Source organism: Gopherus flavomarginatus, chromosome 3, assembly GCF_025201925.1.
Source record: "Gopherus flavomarginatus isolate rGopFla2 chromosome 3, rGopFla2.mat.asm, whole genome shotgun sequence".
Lineage (NCBI taxonomy): Eukaryota > Metazoa > Chordata > Testudines > Testudinidae > Gopherus > Gopherus flavomarginatus.
In genome coordinates, this window is record NC_066619.1 from 107,469,584 (window position 1) to 107,481,619 (window position 12,036).

General features: G+C 38.7%; 1 protein-coding gene across 2 annotated transcripts in view; it reads left to right on the plus strand.

The window, feature by feature from the left end:
• BNC2 (basonuclin 2) overlaps positions 1 to 11,810 on the plus strand; it is a 364,384-nt gene extending 352,574 nt beyond the window's left edge. For both annotated transcript variants that reach the window (XM_050944150.1, XM_050944151.1), the window contains one exon: positions 11,133 to 11,810. In XM_050944150.1, the coding sequence (XP_050800107.1) occupies positions 11,133 to 11,793 (661 nt within the window). In that variant the 3' untranslated portion in view covers positions 11,794 to 11,810. The remainder of the gene's footprint in view (positions 1 to 11,132) is intronic.
• Positions 11,811 to 12,036: the final 226 nt, after the last annotated feature.

Below are 12,036 nucleotides of genomic sequence, written 5' to 3' on the forward strand. Positions count from 1 at the left end.
ATCAATGGCAGACATGAAGCAGTTGGCAGGGTCCAGAGCTGCAAAATGTTTAAGACATAAAACATTACAAAGTAATTAGAATGTGCTCCTTCAAGAGAAGGATTGCCTTCAATAAAGAGGTAAATGATAGCATCATGTTTATTGTGGACGTAGGCAGCCAGTGCAATATGATAAACTGCAGGAGATACACATATCAGTAATCATCCACATTATTAGTGTCATTAATCATAATTCTAAAAATATGACAGCAGCAGCCAACTTTTTGACCAATTTTGCTTCTGCCTGTTGGCCGTTATAACTTCACTAATAGACTGCAGAGCTCCTGTGCGTGGCAGTTTGCATTGGGAATGGAAGGTTAATTATATTTGAGCTGCTGATTCCTTCTCTCCTCGGAGAAGACTGAGCACTTTGACAATCCCAGGAGCTCACTGCTGTTAAACCAGTAAAAGTACTTTATTGAAATTTTCTTTGTTGGTCAGGAATGAGTAGATGTTTCAAACGAGATATAAGCGCCAGGCTGGGATGGCTGCTAATGTGTCTTGCTCCAAAATAATCCTTGGACAGCAAACTGAACTCATACTTCCCTTAGATCTCTTTGCGTGGTCTCCCGTGGCTCGGTAAAAAGTTGAGAATTTAATAACCACTGACAATGGTATGTATGGAACAATCTCAGAGGATTGGCATTGCTAAGGAGTTGGGGTTTGAGTGGAGAGAGTTGGTATGATTGTTTAGGATAATCAGCTATCAGTTGACCTGAAAGTTGTACTTTATTCAGTAATGTAAAATTACTAATAGGAAAGCCCTGTTGAAATTCCACATAGTATTTTGTTTTATCTCTCTTCTGGTTCTATATAAATAAATCCAGCATTTTTAGATAACCAAAGCAGGGTGAATAGCGCATGAGGTTTGGCTCTGCACTGAAGATAATAGAATAAAAGAACAACAGAATAAAATCACTGAAAGGCTTGTGAACCTTCCAAGAAAGTCTGATCTAATGTGTTGCTTTGCACCAACATCTTGACAAATATATATATTTTTAGTTTCAGGAAAGACTGAGTTTCACTTTGAGATTTTGCATTCACTCAAACCTGAGATTCAAAGTGGAATTCATGGGTTAGATGTAAAGCAGAAGAGACTGTTTGCACAAATTCCTTCAAACCTATTGAATTTTGCCTGCTGTGGTAAAGAAAAAATGACTGATTGTGAACCTTGGATCATATAATATTTACAAAGATATAATTTTAAAAATAAATGTCAATTCATGTATTACTTGAACAACAAATTCCTACAGGAAATCTGTATTCTTTAAGGGTGAAATTCTGCACAGAGGGCCAGCACAAAACCTAAGCACCACGTGAAACATGTGGTAAGTGGATACGTGGTGTATAGGACCTTGTGGAGCGTGCTCTGCTTTGGGATGAATTTCACCTTAAGGCTCAGGTAGATTCTCGTACCAGTCTAGGACAAATGGCCTTATTCTAAATGGTGCTGAGCACCCACAGCTCATGTTGAAAGATTATGCTCCAGATGAGGTTAAATTCTGGCTGTGTAATGTTTTTATAATTAGTTAGCTCATTTTGGAAATGTTTCGTGAGATAAATCTTTTTATTTTAAACTTTCTTCACAATCCAGATATTAGACAAGAGCGCTGGCTATTTTGTAATGATACTCTGCTTCCAGGCAGCTGGCAAATAAAGTGTGAGGTTGAAGTGTTACAATGAACTTATATCATTTCTGAGTAACTCTGGCAAATATTCCAGTGGTTATGCTTTTCATTTGTAATATCTTCTGATCTTTAATGGGCAACAATAGTAATATATTAAGAGTGCGACATGACCTTGATGCTTCTGAGCACACACAGCTGTTGTGAAAGTGTAATTCTGTTCATTCCGTAAGGATCGTCTCACTAACACCTCAACAGGTATGTACTGAATTATTGCGCCTTTCAAGAATCCTAAACCTGTCAGATTTTACTAAAACCTCATATGAGAAGAGAACATTGTAGTCAAATATCAATTCCATATTTAACCTGAGCATCCACTCACATAGTCAGCCATCCTCCCTTCCAAAATACCATCTCAACATTTACATTTTTTATGCATTCCACAGTGATGACAAATTGTTTTTTGACTCTAGCTCTGGATTAAGTATGCAAAAGGCATGTTTGCCTCTGCCAACAAACCAATAATTCTCACTAACATCTTCAGAGTTACAACATTTATAAAGTTGCAAAGTGGAGTAAACAAACCATCTGTTTGGCTTTACCATATTTGTCATGCTCTCTTATTAGCATATTACGATTCATTTAGTGAACAAATTTGGTGATTTCGTTCATGTCAAAGTTATGGGGAGATTGAAGATGATTAACATTCCTGGGACAGGCACATTAATACATTGCTTCCTCTGCAAAGTCAAATGGCTTCTCAGGAGAATCACCCCTTGTTGACAAGATGAGACTGTCAATTTTGTTTGCCTGCCACATTAGGAGCCATAAGGGGATGGCAAGCTCTGAGAAAGAGGAGCAGTGTAGGCAGCATAATTCACTGCGAATTGAGAAAAGAAGTCTAATTCTGATAAATGGTCGACCCCAATACATCCTACCTGTTATTACAACAGACGTGCCGTATCTGTGCAGTAAATTAGTTAAACCCCTAAAGAGTTTGGTTGGAGTTTATCTTCAAGCGAATAATTTGAGTGTAGCGGGAGCTGTCTTCGTGACCAGTGTGAATGATTTGTTTCATATTGAAAGGGATTGAAATGACTGGGTTCCACATTTTTAATTTGCGAGAACTTGCTTGTCCTTCATTTCCTGCATTTAATAAGCACTTCTTTACTTTTTTTTTTTTTTAATAGGTGCTGAACTGTATTTTACCTTTTGGATTTTCTTCCTATGAAAGGTTAATATTTTCAGATTTTTAAAGCCTCAAGAATCAATGTTATTGCCTGGGCTCCTCATATTAAAATTGCCAATATTTCAAACCAAACCAAACCCAAACCCAAGGCACATTAAGCACGATCAGATAAGAAGAAAACAGAATCTGCTTAAAACTGAAAACGTTTGTGTGAAATCCTGGCCCCATTGAAGTTAATGGGAGTTTTACCTTTGACTTCAATGGAGCCATGATTTTAGTGTGTTTCAGACCTATGTTATGTTGGCTTGGATGGATGGAGGGATATTTTTTTTGTATGTAGGACAGCCAGATAGTATTGAAGAGCAACTTAGAAAGTAGGAAAATTAGAACTGCAAATGGAAAAAACCATTTCTTAACCAGATTCCAATACTTACTAAGTTCTAGGAACTATTTTCTCATTCGTTTTTAAAGTAAATAGGGGGAAATGTTTACTACTTCCTTCTTAAAGAAACATCAGAGTTAAAGCAAAGACCTTCTCTCATAACTATGCACATTGTTACGTTTAGCCAAGCTTTTACTTCTCATGCTTTGATTTTAGCTGTATGAAACTCAGCATTTTCAGTGTGCAGAGATTTTGAGAAAGAAAAAATTGGCTTAGCATATGTTCGCATATTCTGGGCTTTGTTTTGCATTTCAGGCTCAAATAAACATGGAAACTGAAAGTGAAATTCAGGCAAAGCTACAATTTATTGCCTTGTTTGGGATCAAAATCACATGAAATTGCCAATTTTTAAACAAAACCATAAATCTTCATTTGTAACCTCTGGGGCAAAGAGGATCCCTATGGAACTTGGCCCATATTTGTTCACACCAACAAAGAGTGAGAGGAATTATTTATGGTGAGCTAAGGGACTATAACTAGTACAAATGGGGTGGTACAAAGGAAAAATTTAAGCTGAATAACAGAAAAAAATTCTAGTGAGCTGTAGGCAGCTATGGGAAAAAGTTTTCCGAGAGCAGCAGTTTTCAAACTTTTTGAGCTGAGTCACCCATTTGAGATAAAAACTTTGGTTGTCTCCCCTGCCCAACCCAGACAAAAAGAGCTTAGTCATGGCGCTCCCTCCCCAAGCCACGTTGCATGGGTCTGAAGCCCAAGCTGCCTGGCGTTGCTGCTCGCCCCTCCCCCTGCCCCAAACATTCCAAAGGAGGTGCGCCCCAGAGTTTGAAAGCCTCTGACCTAAAGGAACAGTGGAAATCTCAGTGCTTGGCTGGCAAGGCATAGGAACATGTCCCCAGGGGAGATGAGTTGAATAGCACCGGCAAAAAAAAAAAAATGGTCTGGAAGACCAGGTAGATCATTTCTATCTCTAGCTTCTAGGAAGTGTTTGCAAATCGTAGCAAACATTCTGACAAATCTGTGCTCAGTTTTTGTGGAGTAATGAAACCCCATGTCGGCTGAATGTTGTATGGTTTCAGGTTTCATAATAAAATATTAGCCACTTTCTGGTTATAGGTGATTGATTAGTACTATTGCCTGGAAGCAGGAGGGATTTTTTTTATGTTGTGTTTTAATGTAATAATTCTACAAATATTTTTTTATCACGTTACTTAATGTCGGGATCACTTACAGTAATTTAAAGCAAAGCTGTCCAAAGAGTCAAGGCCCAGTGCTGCAAGCTATTGAGCATTGTCTGCTTCCATTGAAGAAGTTAGGTGGCGGCTTTGCACAATACCTAGTTTTTGGATAAAAAGAGCATTCACTTTCCAAGCTGCACAATCCAATTTCCCCAATGTTCAAATGTCCACTAAGGGTGAACTTTGTCGCAGTGCAGACGGGCACTCTTGGATTGGACCTAAGTGGTGCATAGGCTTTGTATCAAGCCTCTACACAAAGGTGAATTTCCCCCTATATTATTAATTCCCTCTCTCTTAAAAAAATAAAAATAAAAAACATTCATACTAAATAAAAATAAACTAAAATAAAACAGTCATTACATTTTTCTTTCCAACAAATAGTAAATTGGCAGAATCAGACTCATTGGCAAGCGTTGAAAGGAACTGCTGAAGAGTACCAGACTGGATTTATGAGCTGTATAAATGGCATGTGCATTTAATTGACCATATTTCTTAGACTTATAATCCCCTTTCTTTTGTTGATGTTCATCTCTCGCAAGTGATCTCATGATGTTCATCTCTCGCAAGTGAAGCTGGGTAGTAGTAGGTGGGGTGGAACATACAGTGCATTTTATTTATGGAAGAATATTTTACTGAAATTTCAGAATGAAGGGAGAAAATTACAAGTGGCATCACAATCATATAAGATAACTATCCATAGTCAATACAGCTGAGGGTTGTCACAGAACTTACAGTCTGACAGGAAAAAAAGGTGAATTGGGAAGTCTGATAACTTCCCTGCCTATCTGCAGCCACAGATTTCATCTTTATCATCATCATCATCTTTTTAGCGGTACCGATTCATTCTTAAGATTGTTGAGTTTAGACTGCAGAACTTCCCTCTGGTGAGAATTTGTCCACACTCTTCTTCTCACCATATGGCTAATTCATGAATAGCTGTATGGAAGAAGAATATTAATTACCTGAAAAAACTAGAGCCATTATGGGCTTCATAAAATGATTAAAACTTCGGTAAAACACTTTTGCTACTGTAAACAGCATTGTACAACATATTTTTTTTGGGGGGGGAAATCCCTTTTTACAGGGAAAAAATATTCAAAATGGAAATGTCTATTAGCTAAGCAGATACAAGTACACTTTTTAATATAGAAATGTTTTTAAAAATCTCAGGTCCACAACCCCTCATTCTTCCTCCTTGCCTGAGATTGGGTAGACCCAATCTCTACAATTGATTGGTATCTGTCCTTTGGTGATGTTCTTTGACCTTGTATTTCTCTGTTCAGATCTTTAGCTTTCTAATTCCTTTTATTTAATATTTATGTTATAGCAACACCCAAAGGTCCTGATCAGGATCAGGGCCCCGTTTCGGTAGGTGATGTACAAATGTAGGAGCAAACATTGTCCCTGCCCTGAAAAGCTATCTAAGAAGTCAAGGAGCATACAAATGATGAAAGGAGAGAGAGACAAATCTGCTATGCTCAGTTTATATATGATTTTTCTACACACACATACATTTGCCATTTGTATTTATTTTAGTTATATAATTTCATAAATAAATACTAACTATCCCAAACTGCCTTTCAACCTAGCCAATGGACATGGTTCACTTTTTTGCAGACATTGTAGTAAAAATGTGTCGTGAGAAGATGTGTGAAGGAGGAGTGGGTAGCAACCATACCAATCAGTTCAGGGAAAGCATTTCATGCATAAAGGATGATATGGAAGAAAGCACAGGTATTTTGGGGAGGATCGGTTAAACAGGTGGCACTCAAAGGCTTGCATGTTGCAGAAGCAGAGGTTAACATGCTAAGAGTTGAGAGTAGATAAGCAAGGGGGGCAGAGTTGTGAAAGATCTTGAAGGTCAGGATAAGAAGCCTGAACCGGATGTGGTGCAAGGGGTGGACCCACTGGAGAGATTTACAAGGGGTAGTGATGTGATCCGAGCTGCAGTTAAGGAAGATAAAAATAGCAGCAGCTTCTTTGTGAGGGTTGATATAGGTGACAGGGAAGCCAAAGAGGAAGAAGTTGCACCGTTGAAGACAGAGGGTGATAGCGACAAGAATTTTAGGGCTCTGCTTATTCCTTTCTCTCTCTTTCTGGTTATGCTCTGTGCTTTCAGAGCACTGCCTCTGCTCATACACGCCATTCCAAATTTGTAAAATGCCCTTCACCATGGCTTTCAACACACTTAGTTTTGCTTCCAAGCCCCACTCTCTTTTAGCTATTAATACTAGTGCCTTCCTGCTTCCTGGCCTTCTCCCTTTTTATGCTGCTAGTTTCTTCAAGGCCTCTCTTCCTTTGGGCTCTCCTCTTCGCTTTCATACCTTCCTTCTGCCTCAGGTCCTGTATCCTCAGCTGTCCTAATGCACACAGACATCCGGGTCACCAGACTTTCTTTGCCATTGAAGCTCTGGAAACACTAAGGCCCTTGTTCAGGAAAGCATCTCTGTTCAGGACGCCACTCAAGCATCTTCTTAAGTGCTGTCCTGAGTTGGGATCTTGCAGCACACTGCCATGTTCTTAATGCACTGGACAGGAAAAGGAAGGAATGTAGAATCATCCTCCAGTGTAATGTGAACTCATTTTCTCCCCTTTCCTATGCTACCAATCATTCACCCCCGACAATCTGAGTGGCTGGCAACTTCAATACAGAATATTCCAAATTCTAATGGAGCTTTAACCTCTATGGCTTTGGTTTCAATGCAAAATTTCAAACCCACAGTGTCCAAATGAATGCAGGTTTTTCCCCTCAGTGCGGTCCTCCAATCCTTCGTGGAATATTTTTGCATATAATATTTAGGAGAATTATTAAACACAAGTCAAATAGATTAAGAAATAAATGTAAAATAATCAATTCTTTTGAACTGTGGTTGCATAATGGAAATCGACTGCTATGAATGAACTTACGTTCCAAAGTTATGAACAGCAGAGCTAATGCACTGCCATGAGTTCATCTTTATTATTGCATTACACCTGAATCTATTGATAAAGTAGGGTTTTTTTAAGCTAGGGATGGCACTTAATTGAATAAAAGTCAATGTAATTATATTAGGAAAAGCCAACAGTACTGCTGACAGCGGAAAAGGGACACTGCTGAACAGAGTGCCAGAACTTGTCCACACATTTCTGCACATCGTTTAGCTGACAGATATTAAGGGCTGGTACATAGATTAATTAGATTACTGATTGCCACTGCTGCAAGTGAGAATTGAATCACGGAGGCATCTTGCCCTATCATAGCATCAGTGGGGTTGCATCTTTTCACAGATCATCCTCAGGAAGGCATATGTCCATTTGGGGGTCTCAGAGCATCCTTTTTAACCATGTTAATTTATTGTTATCTCTTCATTCAATGAATTTTGAAGTTATTTTCACTACACATCTGGCTGCTGTTTTCCTAGCAGCGACTCAAGGAAATAGTAAATGCAGATGTGTGAGAAACAACAGACAGCTACAGTTAACCCAGCCAGTTTTACATGGCAGCACATTCCCATATTCTTTTTAGTGGTGAAATTAAGGGTTGGGGAAAGGAGTAGGAGAAATGGTAAGAAATAAATCCAGAAGAGCATTTCAGGAGTTTGCAGTTAGCTGTTATTTTGATAAGCACAACGATGCTTTTACACTCATGCAATAACTTTGGTGATACCATAGCTGCTTGTCAGCATATATAGGCTTTCACAGTAAGCATTTCCTATGCCATGCTTAGCAACTTCCACTTGGAGTCATCTACCATCTGACACTGGAAAGGCAAGAAATAACTGTGTTGAAGCAGGGACTATAGGGACAACTTCTGTTTATCATTCATGTCTGTACACACTGCTTGCATCTGTTTAGAGCTCATTTGTGGATGATGATGTGAATTTGCTTTGTCTAATTTGATTTATGATTTTGGATTGTGTGGCTGATCCAATATCCACCACGACAGCAGTGTAAGTGAGCTGATGGCTGACAGAAAATGATCTCACAGTCAAGACTTTTTTTAACCTGTATTTTATCGTTTTAAGATTTTGTTAATTTTTTAAACCAGATATGTCTGGATTGGAATGTGAATTTGTTCTCTCTCTCTTTCTCTCTCTCTTTCTCTCTCTCTCTTTCTCTTTTGTGATCTCGATTTAGCAAAAGATTAGAAAGCTGATCTTATCACAAGGTAAGCTCAGCCTTCGTAAGTGCAGTGTGGGGATGTGAATAATACACTTCTGTGCCTACAAAAAGCAATGGTACTATATTTGCTTGTGTGAAAAGTGTGTTTCCCACATGGGAATAGAACGATAAATGCTTTCCACTTTTCTTTACCCTTGGACATACCTCTCAACTCTCTCTCATTATGAGAGCTCCATTTTGGACCCAAATTTACCTACATCTTGTGCAGATCTAGTTGGAATAAAATGAAGTGCAGTATCAGTTTGACATCCAATCCATCCTCAGTCTGAGAACAGTAACCTTCACTTGCAGGAGAATGGGTTTGATCATTTCCATCTCTAACTTCTCACATTTATTACTGTAAATTATGTACAACAGACATTATGAATCATGAAAAAGTTGATAGAAAATTAAATAAATTAACCCCACATCATTTTAACATTTCTGTATTAGTATTTGTCTTATGACCCATACTAAGTTACTGTGTCATATTTGGGACTTCAGCTGGTTGAGAGATATGCTCTTGTGGGTTTTCTAAAAATAACATTTCCAGTTAGGAAATACTGCCCATATCTGACTTTTAATTTTTTCTTTTGATGTTACTCTAGGACCCAAAAGTACAGAGAACATTGGGTCATTATGTTCCCTCTTATCCAATTTTGTATCCAGTACTTTTTACCTTTTTGCGTATTATGCTATTCCATTGATAAATCCTCTCTCTCTCCCTCTCCCCACGTTCAGATTCTGATCTTCAATTTATAATGAGCAGGCAGACCTGGTGAGCCTGCATGTTGTAAATTGTAGGTTCATGTCCTTAGCTTGCAGACTGAAAATGTTAAGCAGTGGAACTTCACTAATTCTTATGTCACAAATGTGAAATTCCAAACATTGTCCGCTCAAAATATCAGTCTGATCCTACCTCTTAGCAATGGTTCAAAACCAGAGTACTCTAATGTGAGGTCTTATAATTACTAAAACTTTATTTTGTATTATTGTAGTTAAAATGAAACATTTACCAAACATACTTTCTGTGATGAAGTGTTTTGATATTTTTATCGTTTGTTGGTTTACTCACTAATTTTAAAAGTTTTCCAGTCATTTGTGCAAATCAGTGAAGTTCTACTGTGCTTAAAATCTATAGAATATCTAAAAGGCTTATATAAAAAATGGAGAGTAAAATTCAATGTTTAAAATAGGAGACTATATTTCACAATTACTGAGATGAATTCTTGTGTTTCATTGCATATATGGATCCTTAATTCTTGAAGATAAGATCCCGATCCAGCAAAGCACTTGAGAACATGCTTAACTTTAAGCTCTTGGGGCCTGATCCAAAGCCCACTGAAGTCAGTTGGAGCTTTTCCAGATACTCTGGAATAGTCCCACTGATTTCATGCTTAAAGCTAAGCATGCGCTTAAGTGTTTTAATGGATTGATGCCAAAGCCCTGTGCATTCATCCATAATTTTTACAGGAAATTCTATTGCTTGAGTCATTTCAAGTTGCACTGGACCAAGCACTAGGAAATATACTTTGGAGAACAATCACCCTGTTCTGACAGGAGGATGGACCAGATGACTTTGAGTGAGATTTTTAAAAACATCTACTGGCTTTTCTTCACAGTGCAGCAGTGAACACTAGAGGGCTGTAAATTGTAGAGGCTCTGAAATGTTGTGTTCTAACTTCCCTGTGTGTAGACCCTGCTGAGGCACTCAAGAGATACCTAGTGTGCGTTGGTATAGTCCCGTTTGAAACAGTACTACATAAATGGGCTTTGTTTGTCAGCAGGGTCTACACAGGGCACTTATAGCACAACCCTTTAGAAAGCTCTTAAATTTACATCCCTCTGATGTACATTGCCACACTGTGTAGACAAGCCCGAATTGACTTTCATTGGGACTTATGCTCCTAATCCCCATAAGTGTTTTCATCTGGGCCTGATTCTGATCACCCTTATACTCCTTTGATTTGTGATTTACACCAGTTTTAGTGAGATCACAATCAGGACCTGTGACTACATATCACCCAGTTGTCTTACTCTTGTGCTTCTCCTGTACTGTTGTTTTTGATTTTCCAGGGTTTGTTTGTTTTTTTTCCTTCCTTGAATTACTGTTTCTGAAAACCCCGTTTCAAGAATCAAAAACAGTATGTCACATTGTTTATTTGGCTGAAGTATGCTTTCTACCGGAAACATAAAGGCTACAGCCACTGCTGAGGCTAATGATGGTGGGTGGTAGTGGGAAAAAAAAAAGTAGGGTGGGTTATGTTTTTGTTTGTTTGTTGGAAGAGGTTTTTGTTTACCTTGTTTTGTATTTGCCATTTAGTTACATATTCCTCCTCTCCATTATAAGAATGATTGGATTTTCAAGAAACCAAAGACAGCAATAGCGTTGCATTTTAAATGATTGCTAAATCAGAAATGTATGTTTCATGCTTGGCAACTATACTTTTAATGAAAAATGCTGTACATTTTTTCTCTTTCTTCCCTTCCCTCTTCTTTTCCCAGGCACAGTGCTAACATAAACCTGCACCGTAAACTGTTGACCAAAGAACTGGATGACATGGGACTGGACACCTCGCAGCCCTCTCTTAGTAAGGACCTCCGTGATGAATTTTTGGTGAAGATCTATGGCACCCAGCATCAAATGGGGCTTGACATAAGGGAAGACACCTCCTCACCAGCTGGTACTGAGGATTCCCACATGAATGGATATGGAAGGGGCATGTCTGAAGACTACATGGTCCTAGACTTGAGCACCACCTCCAGCATCCAGTCTAGCAGCAGTATCCATTCCTCAAGAGAATCTGATGCAGGCAGCGATGAGGGGATTCTCCTGGATGACGTTGATGGGGCGAGTGACAGTGGGGAATCTGCACACAAAATGGACACCCCTGCCATAGGTGTAGGTATGGGTTCCGACCTTCAAGGATCCCTCATGTTCAACAATGTTCCAGTGAGCAACGGTGGGATAATGTGTAACATTTGCCACAAAATGTACAGCAACAAGGGGACCCTCAGGGTGCACTATAAAACGGTGCACTTGCGAGAAATGCACAAGTGCAAAGTCCCTGGGTGCAACATGATGTTTTCCTCTGTCCGCAGCCGAAATCGGCACAGTCAGAACCCTAACCTACATAAAAACATTCCCTTCACTTCAGTAGATTAGTTTAAAGATGGACACGCAAATGCCAGCTCTCACGGAGGGCCTATCATGTTTGAACTGCCATATACAGTCTATATATATATATATATATATATATATATTATATATGTGTGTGCGTGTGTGTGTGTATATATACATATACACACACACAGAGAGAGATGTATATGTATATATATATATATATATCTTTTTCTTTTTTAATGAAAGAAAAACACCAGGTGCTTTTGTTTGTTTGTTTTCATTTTC